This window comes from Ptychodera flava, unplaced genomic scaffold (assembly GCF_041260155.1).
Source record: "Ptychodera flava strain L36383 unplaced genomic scaffold, AS_Pfla_20210202 Scaffold_48__1_contigs__length_985763_pilon, whole genome shotgun sequence".
In the NCBI taxonomy this organism is placed as follows: domain Eukaryota; kingdom Metazoa; phylum Hemichordata; class Enteropneusta; family Ptychoderidae; genus Ptychodera; species Ptychodera flava.
In genome coordinates, this window is record NW_027248370.1 from 380,583 (window position 1) to 404,244 (window position 23,662).

The 23,662-nt window shown below is 37.6% G+C and overlaps 1 protein-coding gene across 1 annotated transcript; it reads right to left on the reverse strand.

Moving 5' to 3' along the window:
• Window positions 1-1,634: 1,634 nt before the first annotated feature.
• On the reverse strand, window positions 1,635-19,983 carry LOC139128297 (uncharacterized). The gene is made up of 7 exons (XM_070694098.1): window positions 19,556-19,983; window positions 6,173-6,434; window positions 5,335-5,391; window positions 4,705-4,815; window positions 3,566-3,682; window positions 2,348-2,486; window positions 1,635-2,110 (listed from the first exon to the last, which is right to left on the reverse strand). Exons 2-7 carry the CDS (start codon window positions 6,419-6,421, stop codon window positions 1,635-1,637), a joined length of 1,149 nt encoding a protein of 382 aa, XP_070550199.1. The 5' UTR covers window positions 6,422-6,434; window positions 19,556-19,983.
• Window positions 19,984-23,662: the final 3,679 nt, after the last annotated feature.

A 23,662-nucleotide genomic window follows, 5' to 3' on the forward strand; every position in this document is an offset into this window, starting at 1 on the left:
TGCAAATGATGATGGCATCGCTATATTCTTTGAGAGTTGACATGACAGCAAATGCTTAACAAATAGATTAAACATCTAATGACATGTTCTACTCAGTAATTCAAGTATTTATAGGCTGTCGTCTGAGAGTAGGCTTCCGTGGAGAGAGATCAATATTCCATATCTCGAGTTCAAGGTCTAACAGGTACTTCATAGGTAATTAAAGCGAAGTTCATGAATTTTGAGAATGTGGGCAATTTTAAACTGATATCGCCTCACGTGACCAAAAGCGCGACACCCGATAAGCAAATGACGCCAGACAGCCACGCAGTTATAACGAATTTGTGTAGTACTGACACTTTCTTTAAAAAGTTATTATAAAGTTTGTTTCGTACAAGTCTCATATTTGAAGCTACTTGTATCGCAAAAATACACTGCATTTGTTAAAACAATTAAAACAATCCCTTCATTGTTGAATGTTAACGACATGAAATAGCATCGGTGACATTAGTGCGAGATAATCGTGTCAAACAACCATGAAAATAAATTTGAGGAAAGTAACTGGTGAAGAGTGGTTCCACTTCTTCATCAACGACATGAAAAAGGGGTGAATTTAACATGAGGATATAAATGCTGTTGTGGAATGATCTGCTAAGTCGAAGCAATATCTATTTAGTGCTTTGCTTAAACCCTTAGAGTGTTATCATTGGATAATATTACCCATAAGAATATGAGAGTCTTAGCAGTTTCAGTACACAGACTTAAACTTTCACTCAAATTTTCTTCAGGCAAACTTTCAACCATTCTCTTTTAATGCAAGAATAAAAATCGGGGTCACCGTTCAACTCTTTGGTTTTACAGAAGCAGCTGACCCATGGTCAGCAAATAAAAATCATGAGTTAAACAAAACTAAGCCGGTGAAAACTTGACTTACTATCAAAGCCTAAAAATAATCCCCACAAGTGGTTAATCGAAGCCGAATTGAAAACGTTGGAGAGTAATAATGTCTGTCCCAGAGGCGCCTTCTAAGTTCTCTTAAGTTAACACTATCATTACTCTTTCTCATTGTTTAAAAAACTCAAAAATCGCCGTGCGAAGTTAAAGATTAGAGTAGTGTAAATTACCTCACATTTATGGATATAGAAGCCACTGTTTAGCAATAACGCTATGAGCAAGCTTGGAACTTCTGCAAAGGAATACCATGAGAACTAAATTTAAAGTGACTATTGCTTTCAAGTTTTAAATCACTTAAAATTGAACACGATTGGAACTAATTTGGGATAATTGGATTTTCATATTTTTCAAATTTCTCAAAAGTGTTAGGTGCCATATAGCTAAATGTCGCAATATTACAAATTGCTCATAAAAACAAGAGTGTAACTTAAAAAAGAACTTCAGATGACCTTACATTTACAGATTATATCGACATTACTTCACCATCCAATTATCCTAAATTAGTTCCAATCGTGTTAATTGTAACATTATAAGAGTCTGAGTACATTTTCTTGCGTTTCTATTTTCTGTTCATTTTCTATGTTGACTTCAATGACCAAATTGATTGTCATGTGGATCATAACACGTTAGATGCACTGATCCGAGAATCTGCATTGTCTAGATCAGCCATATTTAAAGCCACATGAACACAGTAGAAACATTTATTGATCAAGATTCAGAGCACGAGAAATGTTGTGTCTAAGCTTCGTTCTCACTAAAGGAGATGTCATATCATCGTTGACACAGTACTCAGCTGGAGCGGCAGAGGCAGCTTCGTTGCCGTCAGAATTTACGCCTGCGCCCTCTACGTTGGTGATGTCATTTCCTTGGTACTGTTGGTGTTGCTGGACCTGGGACTGTGGAGTGAGCAGCACTTGCGATTGCTGCTGCAGTGGCCCGGGTCTCTGTAATTTGCCTGATTCAGTATGCTGCTGTTGATTGATTTGTGGCTGCGACAGTGGTTGGTGTACATGTTGCGGTTGTCCAAACGAAGGCTGTTGTTGATAGTGAAACATCTGCTGGGGCCGGTGCAAATAGGTACAGCCTGTCCTTTGTTGGTATCCTGGGACCTCCTGGTAATAGGGAATGGCGCAAGGTGCATTGGTACAGACCGCACCTCGTGTTGATCCGATATGACCTGTTAGCAAAGTGCATTAAATTTGTCAAAACTCTTTGAGCAAACAAATCACAACACAAAAAAGAAAAATAAAATCTTGTCAACAGTCATGATCATTTTTGTAGAGAAATTTGTCGTTGTTTTGTACATCGTTGTGCGCGCTTCCAAGATAAGATCTAGATGTTCCATTGGTATAATCATCAAGTTCTATATCCAAATAACGTGAGTTACTTTCTAATCTTTACTATGTAGCCTCACCTGTTCTTTGCTGTTCATGCTGGATGCTAGACGACACGACCCATGGATTATTAATTAGCCCCATTCTTTCCATGGGATCTTCCTGTTGAATATTCCGTCTCTCATTGGGAACACCATAGGGAAACGTACGATTCAACAACTATAAAGGAATAATATTATTTCAAATTAGTATAGCAACTAGAGACAGTCCAGGATCGATTACTTAGATTTGGTTTAGGATAAGCAATCAAAATATTACAATATGGTGTTTTCAATCGAGTGAAAACTCACAACATACGGCATCCAGTCAACTAGCGAAGAAGCAACAGACAGAACCGCTCGGCCAAATCCCCACTCTAAAAAAAGCGTGGTTCAATAACCGGGCTAAGTTGTTACATTTTTCTGACTACGACCGCTCCACACGTTGTAGAGTTCATGAAGCACTCACGCTCGTACACTCACTATCACACATCCGCGTACACACAGACAAAATAATCACAATACGTGGTGGAGTGGCTGTGCAATAGTTTTAACATTACCAGGAATCTTTATCAAAATCAGAGAAAATCATTTGAATATATGTACATAAAAGATCATAAATCAATACTTGCGAGAAGTATGTAGGCCAAATAACGTTTGAATTTCAAGATGAAAGCATGGATTTAAGGAAGTTCGGTAAAATTTTGCACAAAAAGGTATAACATAAATGTAACTAAAAACGTTGAATAAAATATACACTGGATCCGGACGACGTTTGGTATTACCCGCTCGGAAAAAAAAAAAACAAACTTGTGCACGTATGATAAACACAAAGACAAATGGGGCTTCCATTGGCTCATGTAAGAAAGAAAAACTGCGCATTCGTAGAAAGACTAGCATTGTGCAAGTAGTGAGTATTAATGCCATAAAAGGGGGTCTGAGGACCGTCGCATTTTTTCGTTAGCCGTATGTCAAAATAGACTGAACAAGTTAATATAACTTTCAGAGGGCGAGCGAAGGATTAATGCCATCCAAATAGCCAATGTCAAAAACGTCTGTGCAAGGACCAGGAATTTAGGGATGCCATTTAAAAACAGATTTAATGTTTGATATACTGAAACAGGCACCAAGAGACCAGTAGGTCATTCTCAATAAAATGAAATGCGGGAGCAAACAGCTTAATCTCAGTCTGTACAAAGTGGATGTGTAGTGATGTCACAAGAGATTCTATATTTCCGTTAATATTGAAAAATAACTTACGCTAAGAAGTTGGTTATGAAAGACAGCTCTACAACAGAAAGCTGATGAGATTACAGCAATGACGTTTTCTGCGACGGCTACAATCATCAAGAAAGAGTCTAAGACAACTTGACCGATCTATGTAGTGTAAGAGAGTATTAAAGTCATTAGTAATAGTTCATTTGCCGTGTGAGGTAGTAACCGAATATGATCATGAAAAAAAAAACTATTCAATATTAGATATCATCAACACAAGAGGGAACGTTTGATAAGATATACAAAAAACTGACTAAGAACTTTTTATTTTTTAATTCTTAAATCTTTGGAAAGAAAGCTACACATTTTAAGTTAGTACAACTATAGGTACAGGAGAATTTTTAAGTATAAGAAACGTCATGACAAATAAACTCCACATAATGCTACTGTACTCATGTTTACAAATGTTTTGATATGAATACACTCGACAGTGCGTTGCTGAAATATGATAGTGTAACTTCACAAACTGTGAATTATAACTTGCATTGTTTCCCATCGACAGACACGCGCATCTAATGGCCGTCAAAATTAATTGCCATAATTTACTAGAATTGGTAGTCGTTGAAATCTTTCAAAAAGTCCCCACGTGTTACAACAAAAGATGTACAGAAAGTAGCATTACGAATAAAGTTACCCTGTGTTCGGTGTGACGTGTATCGAACGCTATGTTGATTCCACTTACTGTCACGGTGGCATATCAAATCGGGCGCATTTGGAATCGCAAAGCGTTAAAGGCATGCCCACTCGCTAGAGCTATTTCAATTAAGATACTTCTGATAAGACATACTTTTACTTGTCTTTATTTGATTTCTAGTCTGGTTTTAATTGTCACCATCTCCATTACTTTACTTGTGATGAAGTAAAGCCTTTTTCTCTCTTTCATTTTTCATTTCGATGTTAATGAGAAAGGCATCAATTATGATAATTTATCAGACGTCATTTCTAGCTCCAAGTCACAAGTAAAGTCAAGAACTAGAGAAAATTAAAATGCCTCGGGATAATTTCCACTGTTGTCTCATATAGAGGCCACTTTTCAAGACTTGTTAATGTGCAGCAGGGTTATCACTACCCCCCCCCCATATATGTAGGTGTGTCATGTCACCTCGGTTTGTGTAAATACTTACATCAGGGAAGTACCAGTAATGATCCTCGTATATCATAAATACGCTCATGAGCAAAAGTACAGGCGCAAACAGAGATGCTGACACTGCCGAAAGAATCATTGACGCTATAATCTGCAATGATGAATAAACGGATGTCAGTTTTTGAAAATTATTCCTTCTTGGCTAAATCATTATAATACACGACATAAGTAGCTGACAAAGTATTGTTTTACATTGCCATTGCAAATTGAGGAGGGTTTTCGTATATACATGTATAGATTTTGATCCAGAGTGAATTTCGTTTAATTCACGCATTCTAAAAGTTAGAGTTAGCGGACTCGACCGACCGCACAGATTGATTAAAACCGAATTTATGAAAGAATGTATTGATTATCATCTTTCCATTATCCGTCACCTGGCCGATAACAGGCACAACGTTTTCATTTAACATCATTAAACTAGACACCAAACACCAGATTTTAAGGGGGCTGACCGGAAACAAAGAAATGTGCTGTAAATTGGAAAATTAAGTACTGTAATGATGGATTTCATAAAATTTAATCAACTAGCCTTAATGGTAAGTAAACCTAGTATTTGTTTGGTTGTTTTATTAATGTTTCAGGGAAGCATTTCTATTATTAGGATACTCACCAATCCATTAGCCTTTGTCAATGCAGCGAAAAGTCCAAATACACCGCTGACCAAGAACTGGAAAATTAAGGGATTGATGAGCCACTATTAATAAGAACATTACCAAACTCATTCCTACTCCTTACGTTCCCCTTAAAATTAGAGGAGTACAAAAATTAAGCTCGATAATTTATTTATCTTATTGTATTTAATTTCCCCGAAAATGTTTCTAGCGCATTGCAGATCTCCATCTTTGCTCCATGGTCATATATGTGAGTTGCAAAACAATTTAAAGGTACGTGAATCAGAGTATTCAATACACGCCCTATGATAATATTCAATACAGGAAAGGAAAGTACAGTATTTGCATCGCCTATAATGACTCAATTACCGTCATATAATACGCATGTGCATATCGGAAACAAGTATTAAACATAATTATATTTATATTATTTTCCTTAATGGTAAGTAACCTGTTTGTTTGGTTCTTTAATTGAAGTTTTCAGAAAAGCATTTCTATTTTAACATAACTTATATTGTTTTCCTAAACTTTTGAATAGTTCTTTCATAATTAGGAATAGAAATAGAATCACCATGCAAAGTTTTCTTATTTCATAGAAGCACGGTTCCGATATTGACAGACATTCGCCAGTGGAAGTACATCTATTCTCTCTTTGCTCCAAGGGAGAGTATTTGTTTGCTAACGACAAGACGGAAATTTAATATTCTCAGCAAGTTTAAAATTGAGTCAAAATTATCTATAGGAAAGCCAAGCATTACAAGATTGTGTGGCGTCAAGAATCGCCGTGAAGCGGTATTTTTTCTTTACATGAAATTAAGATAAAAATGCATCACTTACGAATGCGCCACACCATATTCCACAAGCGATGGTTGAATCAAAACATCCAATAAATATTGCTGTTATTCCCAAAGCCACGGCAATACCACCTAGAAGAAGTTGACACAAACTAAGTCCAGTGATGGTTCGTTTGGCAAAGCCTGGTCTTGTATCATTCCTTATTGTCCCCTGCAATTGCTGACTTAGAGATGTGTATGATTGCTGCCCTGGTACATGCGACTGGCTTGGTTCATCCCGCTGTGGTTGCATTATAACGAATACTCTGACATAAAGGTGTTAAAAACCGAAAAAGATTATCATATGCTCTTCAGAACGCAATAATCAATCTAATTTTTGCACGCTCTAGCCAATTAAATTGATAACATAGCCCATGTGTAAGAACATAGTTTTTAAGGTTATCATCCTGATTGTATGACCATAAACAAATTACAGCGAAAGAATCACCGTGTTTTTCTTTGTCGCTGAACAACTACAAAAGTCCAGTTCATGTAGCTGTGAATGCATTACAACTTATACTCTGAGAAAAGTGCTAAAAACAAAGATATATTATCACATCCCGTTCGAAATACACTAAGTATTCCATCCAATTTTGCATATAGAAGGTAATTACAAATTAGCAATATATCTCACTTAACATAGATTATGATTAAGTAATAATGCAAAGACAAGATCACGATTTGTGTTAATGAATGTGATGTTGTTGAGATGTAATCAATTTTGCCGTCATGAGCAACGGGCAGACACGATCTTGCCTGTGCTATCATGCGTATTTACGGAGCCTTCAGTTATATGAGGGTAGTTGAGGAGGGAATAGGAAATGGTAAATATTATACAAACCTCCAGATAGAGAGTGCCTTGTTTTGCAAATTAAGCCTGGGATTCATTATGTGAAATTTTCTCTTTGTTTAAAGATTTTAGAAACGTTACAATAAAACGAATTATAATAGCTATACCACAATATGTGAATTTTTATATCTAGTAGGTTTAATAGCTAAATGTGTACATAATAAATTGCACTGATTACACTCTTCTGGTGTGTGTACATTCATCTAATTATCCATATAATATATACAGTGTTACAGTATATGATATGCGATGTATATATATGCATTCGCCCGCATTCAAAGCAAGAGCAAATGAGGCTAAAAGTACACGTATGACGCTCGACGAATTCCATATCTAACTTCAAAGGTAATTATACTTGACTAGAGAACTATGATTGAAAGTGAATACTTTTTACAAGACATTTCTATATAATATCATTCAAAATAAGAATTTTCCACCTTACAAGATTAGCTTAATTTGTGCATTTAAATCTGCTACATTATTGATTTGAACGTACTTGACTATGTTAGGGTGATTATAATTGTATGTGTGCGCAACATATATGATATTGACATTTTACACAGGGTGTCTCTTGGGAAAGCTAACAATGATTTTTTCCGAATGAATACAAAATTAGTTATATCTTTGCATCAATATATGCTTGCTTGTTGGTTTGAATATACTTCACTAAATTAGAGTGGTTAGAAGTGCATATGTGTAGAACGGTATGATCTTTGAATTCCACACAAAATAGTCTGTTCACTGCAAATGAGAGTACAGATAGCATATATCTATACCCCTGAACTGACAGACTGTGCACAATAAGAGCTAATTACAAAAAGTGGTATTCTTTTGTAAGAGCAAGACCTAACATGTTGAAATATGGAAAATTAGGTCAAATCTCAAAGAATGATTAACAATGATAGTGGCATAAACGAATGGATGTGAACTTATGTAAACATGAACGTCTATTGGACAAAGGGGTTATGAGATACACGCATTCCAAGATTTCAAATTCGGAGTGTCAGAATTGGATAGTGTCATGTTTTATAAATCGCATACTGGAAGTCACGTTTTAGATGAGATCAAATGCAAACGACGATTTGGTACGTGCAAAAAGTACGCCAAGTATGTCAGAACGCGGTACAAGGGGATATCAGTGCTAACAGAAGGGCCATATCGCCGAAGCCATTCACATGTACATAAGGTAACGTTGATTAGAACACTCAACGGGAGAAGCCATTCTTTATACAACAAAAACAACCTGATTAACAAGGAAATGTCAAAATATGTTTATCCCATAGATTTAGTAATTAATTTAGCAGTATTGCGTTAAATACCGTTTCACTGTCGGTAACAACACTGAATATGGATTGAAATAGGATTGAACATACATTATCAATAATTATACATTGCTTGTCGAGAACGTTGATGTACATAGCACCATGATATCTCACTTTCGATAATGTGATGCTGTAAACTTTAATTCAATCACCGTATCCATCGCTTATATATCCAACTGTATAGGGAATAATTAGCCACAACCTCTCACCGCCATAAGTCAGCCTATCCAAATGCTATCAATGCCCAGTGTGAACCTGCTTACAGGGAATCGGGGTGAACTGGTTAACGAAAAGTTTGATGACCACAGGTAAGCCAAAAGACATGTTTAAAAGGATCACAATGGACGATGATCGAATGACCCATGCTTGAACCTTATTCACCACCTACTTTGCACTACGAGTCCAATTTATGTATACAGGGAGGGTACAAAGGTTAAACATTAGAAATTACGTGCTTACACAAGTTCATTAGATGAGATCTATCAAATATAGCCTCTAGCTTGTTCTCATTTAAATAAAAGAAAACTTCGGCCTTTGGAGCAAAGGTGACACCAGTATTATTGACTAGATATCAGTAAGGTTGTGGTAGGCAAACCTTTACCTACTGGCGTAGCGCCAACACACACATTGAAACACCCTTGGACCAATAACGTACATTGACATGTTCGGCAAAGTGACTTCATCAGATAAAACAAGATAGTGTGCCAGTCAGTGATCGAACAGAATGACCGTTATTTGTGGTGTTGCCGAAAAAGCAACTCTATCGTACAAATAGACAAAGCAACAGACGGATAGCCAAGCGTAAATTCGTTCGTTCTTCATGACAGCAGTGGACTACATCAGCAGTAGTGTCTTTTCTCATGTCGGCAATAAATTTACGTCGTTTTTTGACGACGTACTTTTTCAGATATTAGAACAGAATTTGTGATTCGTTGTCTTTTGGTTTGAGTATGTGAAGTACATCTTCAAAAATGGATAATAAAGGCTCTTCTGTTGTAATATTTTCTATTGTATTATATTGTACTATAGTGAATAATATGAAAGAGGATGCGTTATACAAAGATCTGATCTGATCTGATCTGATCCGATATGATATGATATGATATAATATGATATGATATGATATGATATGATATGATATGATATGATATGATAATCTTCCCATCCTTATACAAGGGATCCTGTATCGCCCTACCTTACGCTATGCCATATTCTATTATGGTCCTGTTTGTTCGTTCGTTTGTTTGTTTGTTTGTTTGTTTGTTTACAGATTTCTTGTTCTTCATTGACTTACTTGCACTGATTTCTCAGTATCAGAATTTTTTAAGGCATTGGAAAATAGCTGAAGTAAGAATTTGTATATTTGAATTCTCAGAAAGAAAGATCATTATTTGTCAGAATCTGTTCCAATGTAATATTGCCACGTAGACCTTTACTCTCTAAGATCAGATTGATGAAAACAATTAGCATTATTTTTTCTCAGCTAGATATTTTCAATATGTCATATTGTTCAGGCAATACTGTAATAATATCAATTTTATGTGATCGGGGTTTGGGGACCTTTCTCTTCATAATAGGTCTTGTTAGCTTGTAATTTATCATTGGCTGTTCATACCTCACAAATTAATGAGCGCCGTTCCAACCTCAACAGTGTATCTATGCCTCACGATTACATGACAATGAAATGTGTGTGAATTCATACACACGTTTAGATAAAGTGGAATGTACCTTTTACATATTATGATTGCCTAGTATCCTTGGATAACGCTATCGCAGCATCGATATGACCTACCTGGCTGATATGATCACGCAATGTCAAGTCTTGAAGTTCCTTCTGTCCCTCTGCGGTCAGCGCTGAAATAGATGACGTCAGAAGTATCTCTATCTCAACGAAAAAATGTTAGGAATTGCAAACCCTGATGAACATGTCAATTTACGTTTCCTACGTGGCAACGTAACTAGTAAATCAGTAAGTGAATAAAAACTTTGTTGAGATTGACCAAATCCGCCTTCCTTGCTATTAACTCGAATTTGAAATCATTTGTTTGATATTCTTCCTATGGGACGTTCAGGGCACAAACTTGCCTTTCGGACGGTACTGCTTAAATGCCCGTATGATGCCTAACTCTAAACGTCCATTAATGAGTGACACGATCCTAGAATTAAAACTTTGTTCACAAAGTTAGGAAAATATCTCGCATTGCAAGTTGTGTACAAAGCTTGGTCACTCGCCGCTTTTGAATATTCCTGAACCACACTTACAGCTTGCAAGTAAAACAAATTAACAAGCAAAATAAACACCGCCCTCGCATTGCGTTCCGATAATGCTGACATGAAAATTTGGAGGGTTTCAAAGTAGCAACTTGCAGAAATAGTATTTTTTGTCGTATAACATAGTCCTTTCGTAGATCTTGTTATTTAAGAAAGCCCAGAAAATAGTAAGGGTTGCTCAGAATGAATATGTACTACCTCAACAGTAATAATGCGATCGTTGCTGACATGAAAATTTGGAGGGTTCAAAGTAACAACTCGCAGAAATAGTACATTCGATCCTATAATATATTCATTTAGTAGATCTTGTTATTTAAAAAGGCCAAGGAAATAGTAAGGGTAGCTCAGAATGAATAAGTTCTACATCAACATTCAGTAATAGTGCGGTCGTTACGTCGCATGCAAGACACCTGTTGACATAGGGTTACTATTAGTTAGAACGACCTTAATGGCCGCAACATTCAGCTCCGAGTAATTATCTGGTGCGATCGAGAACGGGGAATTGTAAAGCAGCCGAGTCACACAGTCAATGAAAGAAACGCTTTTTTCATAAAAGCACCCAATCTCTTAATGCGTGGTGGAAGAAAGGAAACCATTCAATTAAGACTACGTGCACAAACACCTCAGGAGGGGCAGAATAATGAAATATAATTGCCTTGAAAGGGAAGACTTAAAAACATAATGCTGCTTATTAAGTGTACCACAGTGACCAATACTGAACAGAAACTGACACAGAAATAAAAAAGTCAGGAATCGCGTACTAATTTGTACACATCCACGCATTGTGATATACATTTCAATGACCTTTTCGTTACTTGCAGAATGTTTGCACGCTTACGCATACTGTCTACAAACAGTAATTGGAAGTACTCTTCATCCATCAAACCAAAGGTGTGTGTTAAGTTTCTTGTTTGACGACATGACATAAGTGGAGTTGTGACACTCTTCTGAATCTAGTGTAAATTGCGGGAGAGATAGAGTCTAATAAGTTAATGCTAACTTGTATCAAAATCAAATACAGTTGTCATTAACATTTCAGTCACTGAACAGTTATGCTTTTCTCGTGTGTGTTTGTGTTACTTCATCATGTTTTGTTCATTATTTTATAGAAAAGTTTTAATTTGTGATGTACATATTTCGGGATCACAATGTGTTGAGCAAACTTCGGACGTCAATGTGAATGAGTATTTAAATATGTTTAATCAGTTATAAGTCTTTAAGTTTTCAACATATTTTACGTTCGAACAATCCTAATCAAATGACCTCTATAAATGAGTATGAAGATAATGATAGTTCAAAGAGTTTGCGATTGCGCCCTCTACGACGACGATCCCAAATTGTTGGTGTTTCAGCTGTATCAAGTGCTACAGTTATGTTTGTAACAGTGCTGTTTGCAGTGAAATTCGAATTTGCGTTTTCTGCGACCTGTGTGGGTACAGTTGCATTTGAGGCCAATGTAGTTGTTTTATCAGCTGCAGATTTAGTGGTTTGTACGTCATTTGTGTTCGAGGTGGATGGTGATGCTATCGTTGTTGCTGATTTGGAGGCAGTGCTCTCATCGGATGATGCCTCAACAATTCAATTGTTAAACAGCTTGTAAAGTAAAAAAGCTGCATCAAAGCAAAATGAGTTCCTTCTCTTAATTTTTTCCATTAAACTATCTCCCGACCATTGACCTCAAGGAAATCTTAATTTGTCACGGATTAGATTATTATATCCCTCTCCTTAACACTACCTTCGCTGCTGTCCTCGAGGGAGCCTCCCCGTTCATGTTTGCCTTCATTGAATACCATTCAGAGATGTTTTTTTTAGAAAGCAAAGATCTTAGAAAGCCTAAATTAATTACAAGGGGGGTCAGTGGAACTCCGTGCGCAACTCTACTGTAAAATGTGACCCCTTCCTCGTGTCCAAAATGTGACCTTCCCCTCTTTTCCGACATTATAAAACTTGAACCTCCCTAAATACTGCAGTATTTCCTGAGGAATAACTGAAACTTTATAAGCTAATTTACATAACATTTGTATTTTAAGTTACGGACAGAAATCACAGGGGGAGGGCTTGTGTTTTTGAAGGGAGGGTCGTAGTTTTCAGGCAAACATTTTTGAAGGGTCATGGATTTGCGGGAGGGTCGTACTTGGCGCATCTATTAGGCGGCAAGATGTGACTGTTATTGTGTTTCATTCAAGAATATCAAATCATGATACAAGGTAGTCTATCAGGCAAGCTATAGACATTTTCCCGACACAACAATATGATCACCGAAATGTTGATTCACCATACATGGTAGTCAGTGAGGAAACTATGAATATTTTTTTCCAATACAAAGTTACGTTAATCTGTGTATTTATGTCCTCTTGATTATTGATATTAATGTACTTGACTAAAGTAGTATCAAATTGGAAAGGAAAAGTTCATGCTGTTCTGAATCAGGATTAAGGGGAACTTCAGACCACAGTACGTGTAGATAGAGTAAATATGTAGATCAGGTGACACAGAAATTAACGTTGCGCTCGAAACTTTATTTGCCCAGGTCAGCCTGATGGCTGCCTGGGGCAACTCTTGGCTCCGAGAGCCTGGAGATATGCTCACTCCAAGGCCCCCCAAAGTCTGACTCTCAAATTTACAATACTTTGTCGACAAGAAAACTTGCCAACGCTAGTTTCACAATGATTAATACGTAGTATGCATGAGACATGTCACAACACCATTATTTTAAATCCAAGCTGTGAAAATATGTAAAACGATAGTTAACGGCTACAGTTCTGATAAAAGTTCGACAATATTGTCTTTCTATTGTCCAACCTTGCGTGAGACATTCCATGCATAATCATAGGAATTCACGAGACACGCGGGTGCCTGGAATGGCGCTGCCATTGAATTTAAACAAAAAAGACTTGAAAATGTAATTTGCCGCCATTTTGAAGAATTACACCTCCGTTAAATCGTGGAATTTCAAGCCCAAGAGGCGAAATGTTTAAATTTGGCGAATTACTAGAATGAAGATTTACAGTAACCGGTACAAATTATAGAAACATGACAGTAGGGTGTGTTACAAGTGGATGTGTGTAAGAAATTGGATTTAGGAATTTCATTAAAATGTGATTCACTATACATGATAGTCTATGAGAGAACGATGAACAAGTTTTTGTCCAATAAAACGTAAAACTAACAACATCTGTGCGTTTATAGATATTTAATAATTGACATATACTTTGCCCCTGTCAAATATATTTTTCAATCTTGTCTCCTATCAGTTTGGACTGTTCAAGGTGTTTAATGTAGGATACCAATGCATCCCCTTTGTTTGTGAAGCTTCTCGATAATTTGCATATATTTAAGAATCAATGTATTTCGTCGGTGATTTCCTATTGAGGAAATATCACATGGAAAATCAAAGGTTTGGCCCCTGATACGTTTATAAAAAGTGACGCTCCCCCTTGGACAGTTTTCTAAAAAGTGACCTTCCCTATTCTCCGGCCTTTCCCCCTATAATTGCTGAAGCCCCCCTTGAAACTTAACGTGTGGATTTATTGTGATATCCCAAATGTCATTTTGTCAGTTTCTTAACACTTACCTTTTTCTCTTAAAGAAATATATTTTTTAGTCTGACATAAAACCCTTTAAGTCAACAAGATGTGACCGTTGAGATACCGTCGCTTCGCTAAGTCTAAAGGTCAGGGAATTTCCCGATACACTATCGTTAGCTTTGCCAGATGACGACATGCATTTGTGCAAAATTTTTCAAATCTTGACATTGCTCCCATCCCCTCTTCGGTCACATAAACCCAGAAAACAATCAAGATACGCCTTACCGACTTATTTCACATTAACGGCTGAAACAAAATATAGCTTCACCAACCACTCACGTGTGGCAAAAATGCCGTAAAGCCCCCCTCTCCACCAATTACAATATATGCTGCGCAACTTCTCTTATCACAAACAGCCATATTGACCGCGAGCGTCAAAAGTGACCTTCCCCAAACCACTGGCCTATCCCCTGTAATTGCTGAAGGCTCCCTTAAAACTTAACGTGTGAATTCACTGTAATATTCCAAATGTCATTGTGTCAGTTTCTTAACACATACCTTTTTCTCTGAGAGAAATATATCTTTTTAGTGTGACATAAAATCCTTAAGTCAACAAGACGTCACATTTGAGATATGGTTCGCTAAGTCTAAAGGTCAAGGAATTTCCCGATACTTTATGATCAGATTATATGTGCCAGATGACGACAAGAATTTGTGCAAAACCTTGACATTACTCCCATTCCCTCATTGGTAAACCCAGGAAACAATCACCCTACGCCTTACCTACTTATCTCACATTAACGGCTGGAGCAAAATATGACTTCAACAACCACCCACATGTGAAAAAATGCCGACAAGGCCCTTTCTCCGCCCAGTTACAATAAATGCTGCGCAACTTCTCTTGTCACAAACAGCCATATTGACCGCGTGGGTCCTGATTTTAATGTGGTACCAGTCTTCTAAGATGAAACTTTTGAACAGCCATTTGCTGGTACTAAGCACATTCTTAGTGAAAATGCTGTCATACAGAAGATTTGAACAAGAGACTCATAAAGTATATTGCTTATATGATGTATATTATATGCGTAGGTCTTAAGTCTATAGTCACACATTTCGTGGTGGCCAATGCAACAGCAGATAACTTCTTTCGGAAATCATCATTTGTATACCGCCGAAAACACATTCTTTTGCCTCACTCCTTTTGTTTTAGATGCAGCAAAGATAATTATGAGCGCTGAATTATGGATCAGTATAAAAGATAGCAGTCATGTATTTTGAAATGGAGGTCTGGCAATCTGTGTTGATTTATTGAGTCCACTGAACCTGTTATTGAGTGGAAACTGTTGTGAAACTTGGCGGTACGTGTTTACCGTGCTGTTTTGGTTCATTACTTCCCCTTTTTATTGTGTCACAGGGCCAGGGCTGCCCCGACGTACAAACAGCCACAAGCGAATGAAGGTTCAGCGACGCCTCACATCCGTAGGGATCAGTTTTGTTACTTCAGAACAACATGGACACATGGGATTAGTAACCGTAATTAGAAACCATTTCAGGGCTGAATCTGTAAAACAGAGCGTACCTTTATCTTTTTTAAGTGTTAATTCGGTTTCGAAAGAGCTGAACATGCATTTTAGTTTATGTGCTCGAATTCCTTAATTACACTGCGAGAAGTGAAACTGTCAAATGACACAAGGGTCAAGGTTTTGACCTTAAAACATCTGATGAAGTCATTCTATTGGTCGAATATGCGATGTAACACGAGGGGCTTGGCCCAGCAGTGTTTGACGCATAATCAAACTAACAAATTTATTTTATCTGTTTAGAGCGATTCGGAGAAAAAAGGACAATTACGGTCGTTTTTAATGCTCCGTTTTGCAGGTTGCACGCTTCACCTTTCATAAACTGGCTTTGATAAAGTTAATCAGGTTTTGCCATTAAGGCATTGAATGAATTGTAATTTGTTGCACACGGTGTAGTTGCCATACCCTGTCAACAAATTAAAGGCAATAATCGTTTATAGGCCCTTCTCAATCCCAGGTTCTTGCATTAGCGAATGTGTCTACAGCCCATCAACAGTTTGTCATTTTTTTGTTTTCCATTGGATATTTCATCAAGTAAATAATATTTATATTAGATAAATCTGATAATGAGCGGGGGCTTAAAGATTATGACCACAATGGTCTACTGAATAGTAACGGCAATGGCAATCCTGAACTCTGATTGGTGGACGAAGAGCAGACTTGTCATAACCTTATTTAGCTCAATGTGAATGAGTATTTAAATATGTTTAATCAGTTATAAGTCTTTAAGTTTTCAACATATTTTACGTTCGAACAATCCTAATCAAATGACCTCATAAAATGAGTATCAAGATAATGATAGTTCAAAGACTTTGCGATTGCGCCCTCTACGACGACGATCCCAAATTGTTGGTGTTTCAGCTGTATCAAGTGCTACAGTTATGTTTGTAACAGTGTTGTTTGCAGTGAAATTCGAATTTGCGTTTTCTGCGACCTGTGTCGGTACAGTTGCATTTGAGGCCTATGTAGTTGCTTTATCAGCTGCAGATTTAGTGGTTTGTACGTCATTTGTGTTCGAGGTGGATGGTGATACTATCGTTGTTGCTGCTTTAGAGGCAGTGCTCTCATCGGATGATGCCTCAACAATTCAATTGTTAAACAGCTTGTAAAGTAAAAAAGCTGCATCAAAGCAAAATGAGTTCCTTCTCTTAATTTTTCCATTAAACTATCTCCCGACCATTGACCTCAAGGAAATCTTAATTTGTCACGGATTAGATTATTATATCCCTCTCCTTAACACTACTTTCCCTGCTGTCCTCGAGGGAGCCTCCCCGTTCATGTTTGCCTTCATTGAATACCCTTCAGAGATGTTTTTTAGAAGGCAACGATCTTAGAAACCTAAATTAATTACAATGGGGGTCAGTGGAACTCCGTGCGCAACTCTACTGTAAAATGTGACCCCTATCCTGGTGTCTAAAATGTGACCCTCCCCTCTTTTCCGACATTTTAAAACTTGAACCTCCCCAAATACTGCAGTATTTCCTAAGGAATAACTGAAACTTTATAAGCCAATTTTCATAACATTTGTTATTAAAGTTACGGACAGAAATCACAGGGGGAGGGCTTGTGTTTTGTAAGGGAGGGTCGTAGTTTTCAGGCAAGCATTTTAGGGTCATGGATTTGCGGGAGGGTCGTACTTGGCGCATCTATTAGGCGGCAAGATGTGACTGTTATTGTGTTTCATTCAAGAATATCAAATCATGATACAAGGCAGTCTGTCAGGCAAGCTATAGACATTTTCACACACAACAATATGATCACCGAAATGTGATTTACCATACATGGTAGTCTGTGAGGAAACTATGAATATTTTTTTCCAATACAAAGTTATGTTAATCTGTGTATTTATGTCCTCTTGATTATTGATATTAATGTACTTGACTAAAGTAGTATCAAATTGGAAAGGAAAAGTTCATGCTGTTCTGAATCAGGATTAAGGGGAACTTCAGACCACAGTACGCGTAGATAGAGTAAATATATAGATCAGGCGACACAGAAATTAACGTTGCGCTCGAAACTTTATTTCCCCAGGTCAGCCTGATGGCTGCCTGGGGCAACTCTTGGCTCCGAGAGCCTGGAGATATGCTCACTCCAAGCCCCCCCCCCCCCCAAAGTCTGACTCTCAAATTTACAATACTTTGTCGACAAGAAAACTTGCCAACGCTAGTTTCACAATGATTAATACGTAGTATGCATGAGACATGTCACAACACCATTATTTAAATCCAAGCTGTGAAAATATGAAAAACGATAGTTAACGGCTACAGTTCTGGTAAAAGTTCGACAATATTGTCATTCTATTGTCCAACCTTGCGTGAGACATTCCATGCATAATCATAGGAATTCACGAGACACGCGGGTGCCTGGAATGGCGCTTCCATTGAATTTAAAACAAAAAGACTTGAAAATGTAATTTGCCGCCAATTTTGAAGAATTACACCTCCGTTAAATCGTGGAATTTCAAGCCCAAGAGGCGAAATGTTTAAATTTGGCGAATTACTAGAATGAAGATTTACAGTAACCGGTACAAATTATAGAAACATGACAGTAGGGTGTGTTACAAGTGGATGTGTGTAAGAAATTGGATTTAGGAATTTCATTAAAATGTGATTCACTATACATGATAATCTATGAGAGAACGATGAACAAGTTTTTGTCCAATATAAAACGTAAAACTAACAACATCTGTGCGTTTATAGATATTTGATAATTGACATATACTTTGCCACCTGTCAAATATATTTTCAATCTTGTCTCCTATCAGTTTGGACTGTTCAAGGTGTTTAATGCAGGATACCAATGCATCCCCTTTGTTTGTGAAGCTTGTCGATAATTTGCATATATTTAAGAATCTATGTATATCGTCGGTGATTTCCTATAGAGGAAATATCACACGGAAAATCAAAGGTTTGGCCGTAAAATCAGCTTCTGTTACAAGTGACCCTCCCCTGATATGTTATAAAAAGTGACGCTCCCCTTTGGACAGTTTTCTAAAAAGTGACCTTCCCTATTCTCCGGCCTATCCCACTATAATTGCTGAAGGCTCCCTTAAAACTAAACGTGCGGATTTATTGTGATACCCCAAATAAAATTTTGTTAACACTCACCTTTTTCTCTTAAAGAAATGTATTTTTAGTCTGACATAAAACCCTTTAAGTCAACAAGATGTGACGGTTGAGATACGGTTCGCTGAGTCTAAAGGTCAGGGAATTTCCCGATACACTATCGTTAGCTTTACCAGATGACGACATGCATTTGTGCAAAATCTTTCAAAATCTTGACATTGCTCCCATCCCCTCTTCGGTCACATAAACCCAGAAAACAATCAAGATACGCCTTACTGACTTATCTCACATTAACGGCTGAAGCAAAATATAACTTCACCAACCACTCACGTGTGAAAAAAATGCCGTAAAGCCCCCTTGTCCACCAGTTACAATAAATGCTGCGCAACTTCTCTTATCACAAACAGCCATATTGACCGCGAGCGTCAAAAGTGACCTTCCCCAAACCCTGGCCTATCCTCTGTCATTGCTGAAGGCTCCCTTAAAACTTAACGTGTGAATTTACTGTGATATCCGAAATGTTATTGTGTCAGTTTCTAACACTTATCTTTTTCTCTTAAAGAAATATATCTTTTTAGTCTGACATAAAACCCTTAATTCAACAAGATGTCACGTTTGAGATACGGTTCGCTAAGTCTAAAGGTCAAGGAATTTCCCGATACTTTATCATCAGCTTAAATGTGCCAGATGACGACATGAATTTGTGAAAAACCTTGACATTGCTCCCATTCCCTCATTGGTAAACCCAGGAAACAATCATCATACGCCTTACCGACTTATCTCACATTAACGGCCGGAGCAAAATATAACTAGTACTTCAGCAACCATCCACATGTGAAAAAATGCCGACAGGGCCCTTTCTGAGCCCAGTTACAATAAATGCTGCGCAACTTCTCTTGTCACAAACAACCATATCGGCCGCGTGCATGCCAAGTACTGCCGCCAGGATGTGTCCGGTTTCAAACCGCTTCAACCCGTGAAAATCACGGGGAACCTGATTAATTGACATGCATTTATGCATGGATTACCCATGACGTGTTCCTTTTCTATGTATATATGCAGAGCGTAAGCTGTCACTCAAGACAGTGATTGTTTACTTTGGTGACAAAAGAAGTCAAGTATCAGTGTCAATCCTTGAGTGAAACAAAAAATCCAAATCTTTCGTATGTAAAAATGTGAAAGAGGCTCCCCACCTAACTATCCAAAATGTTTTTTTGTGTCGAGTTTGTGTTTGATTCGTTTCGAAAATGTGTTAATGAAATGTTTGTTTCGCTTCGGATATTTGTAGGGAAGTTTGGATTAGTGTGTACGGTAATGTTTTGTTTGTGTGGGGAAAGCTTATGGCGAGACGCAGCCGGGCCTATGGTGTTACAAAGTTGATAGAGTGGCCCTTTGACGCTTGCGTTTCGAAACCCGAGTGTGGTTTCTCATCAGTCGCAGTGTAGATTCTTTCCTTAGTTTGTGTTTGTGAAAATTTATTTTAATGCATTTTAGTGGTCTTGCTCTTCGAGTAGCGAGGCAAGTATATTAATGTTTGGGTCTCGTTGTGAGTCCGTTTGGTGGTTCGGTTTGTTTGTTCTATGTTTCTTTACTTTTGTAAATTTTGTTTAGACTAGTGTGTCTTTTAGATTTTTTGCGGCGGTTTGTGAACTTTTAGGCAATAAGTACCACTACAGAGTACGGATTTTTGTTTTTTTTGGATCAAGATACTTACAAGTATCATGGTCGATGTCTTTGTTCTCGTACATTTTGTTAAACAGTTCGTGTACTTTGTTTACTGTTTGTTCTGTGTCGTCACTGTCTAGTTGAGTATAATACTGAGTGTAATTGCTTTTCGCATTCGTGTACGTAATCTTTTGTGTTGACAATGACGATACCCCGACCCTTGTCGAAGGGTTTTTATGGTAATTTGTATATTGTTTGCAAGCTTGTTTATCGCGATTCTTTGGGCACGCGACATTTCTTGTTTCCTTGTTTGAAAGGATATCTCTAGAAGTGCAAGTTCAGCAGCTTCAGATAGCTTTCAAGTTCTGTGTTTTTTGTTGTTCGGGGAGTCCAGCTTGATTTTTCCTTGAATGGGTGTTGTTGCGATTGTTTGTGTCTCATGATGTAGCGCAGTCTCACTTTGCGACCATATTTGTTGAAATCCTGAAGCAGTTTTATTCTGCTTGGTTTTGTTGGTGTCGGAATGAATTTTAGGCCTTTGCCTAGTGCTATTATTTCGGTGTTTGTTAGTTTGAGCGATGGAAGGTTCTTGATGAATTTCATGTTGTTGTCAGCTTTTCTTTGGAAGATGGATTATTTATTTCGACGGCCATTTTGTCTGTTACGGTGTTTTATCATTTTCAAATTGTTTTTTTGTTTTTTTAATGTTGTATTTCTTTTTTGTTGGGTTTACGATTTTTGTTAATTCTTATACAGCATAAACGTTGAACTCGAGAATTCGCTGTCACAGAGAATAATGGAATAAGAACTACAATTTTACCGTCGTCTGGTTGACTGAAGTAGCAGTTGGTGTTTATACAAAGAGTACAAAAGAGCGTCATGGATCTGGAGCCCGCTTTTGTTCATCAGCTAATCCCAATTAACGAAGTTCTCCTCCCACTAATCCAGGGAAACCGCACTTGATAGTCCTACGTCATCAGTAACGCCTCATTATGCTGATTTTATGCCATATATTTGAATACAAAACGAGCCTGCGAAACCGGACAATTCCTGGCGGCATGTTTTCTCATGGGTCCTGATTTTAATGTGGTACCAGTCTTCTAAGATGCAACGTTTGAACAGCCATTTAATGGTACTGAACACATTCTTGGTGAAAATGCTGTCATACAGAAGATTTGACCTAGAGACTCATAAAGTATATTGCTTATATGATTTTTATGATATGCGCCGGTCTTAAGTCTACTGTCACACATTCCGTGGTGGCCTACAGCAGATAACTTCTTTCGGAAATCATCACTTGTATACCGCTGAAAACACAATCTTTTGCGTCACTCCTTTATTTTAGATGCAGCAAAGATAATTATGATTGCTGAATTATGGATCAGTATAAAGGATAGCAGTGATGTATTTTGAAATGGAGTTGTGGCAATCTGTGTTGATTTATTGAATCCACTTAACCTGTTATTGAATGGAAAATGCTGTAAAAACTCGGCGGTACGTGTTTACCGTGCTGTTTTGGTTCATTACTTCCCCTTTTTATTGTGTCACAGGGCCAGGGCTGCCCCGACGTACAAACAGCCACAAGCGAATGAAGGTTCAGCGACGCCTACATCCGTAGGGATCAGTTTTGTTACTTCAGAACAACATGGACACATGGGATTAGTAACCGAAACCATTTCAGGGCTGAATCTGTAAAACAGAGCGTACCTTTATCTTTTTTTAAGTGTTAATTCGGTTTCGAAAGAGCTGAACATGCATTTTAGTTTATGTGCTCGAATTCCTTAATTACACTGCGAAACGTGAGACTGTCAAATGACACAAGGTTCAAGGTTTTGACCTTAAAACATCTGATGAAGTCATTCTATTGGTCGAATATGCGATGTAACACGAGGGGCTTGGCCCAGCAGTGTTTGACGCATAATCAAACTAACAAATTTATTTATCTGTTTAGAGCGATTCGGAGAAAAAAGGACAATTACGGTCGTTTTTAATGCTCCGTTTTGCAGGTTGCACGCTTCACCTTTCATAAACTGGCTTTGATAAAGTTAATCAGGTTTTGCCATTAAGGCATTGAATGAATTGTAATTTGTTGCACACGGTGTAGTTGCCATACCCTGTCAACAAATTAAAGGCAATAATCGTTTATAGGCCCTTCTCAATCCCAGGTTCTTGCATTAGCGAATGTGTCTACAGCCCATCAACAGTTTGTCATTTTTTTGTTTTCCATTGAATATTTCATCAAGTAAATAATATTTATATTAGATAATCTGATAATGAGCGGGGGCTTAAAGATTATGACCACAATGGTCTACTGAATAGTAACGGCAACGGCAATCCTGAACTCTGATTGGTGGACGAAGAGCAGACTTGTCATAACCTTATTTAGCTCTATATTTTTCCTTATTTTGAATGCAGACTTTGAAACGTGTTAATGACTTTTCATGACATTGTTTACATGGAGAAGGTGTTGACTTAGCTTACAATGTAGCGCTGCCTGAAAAAATAACATAGTACACAGGTGACGTAATTTTTCTCAACGACAGTCCTGAAAGTTGGAAGGGCGTTAGTCTTTCCACTTATATACTGGGGATTGCTAAAACAAAAGGTTGGATCACGTTCTTCTGAGAAGTTTTGTAAACCCATATCCCCTTCACTGAATAACGATCGTAAATTGACCGAATTTTGGTCAAGTATACCAAAACCGTCAGAAAGATAATGCCTTATTAGTAGTTTTGAATTATAGCACAGATAAAAATTGATCTTCAGCTTGGAGCTTAATGAACTACGAAATCATTATTTGAACTCACCGTAACGATTGGGCCAATATGGCAGTGGCCGGTATAGAACACTGTATTTGTATCAGTGATTCAGCATGGTGCCTTTCGCATTATCTCTGTCCAATAATTTGCCACAACGTTGTGATTTCCACGACAGCGGTATTAACGAAGAGAGCATTACTATGGTTTGCCTAGCCTACGACTTTGTTCTCTTTAAAAACTTGTCCACCGTTTCTCCGGTACCTTTGAATGTTCACAGTGCAGTAGTCTCAGTCGACAAATGTCAATTTCGGTAGTTTTATCATTGGTTTCGCACTGTGCACTTGGTTTACTTTAACACACCAATTAATTACAATAGTACACTGCATGGAATACCCTTAATTAATATAGTAGTAACACACACAAAACGCAAGACAACACAGACATTCAAGGTGCAT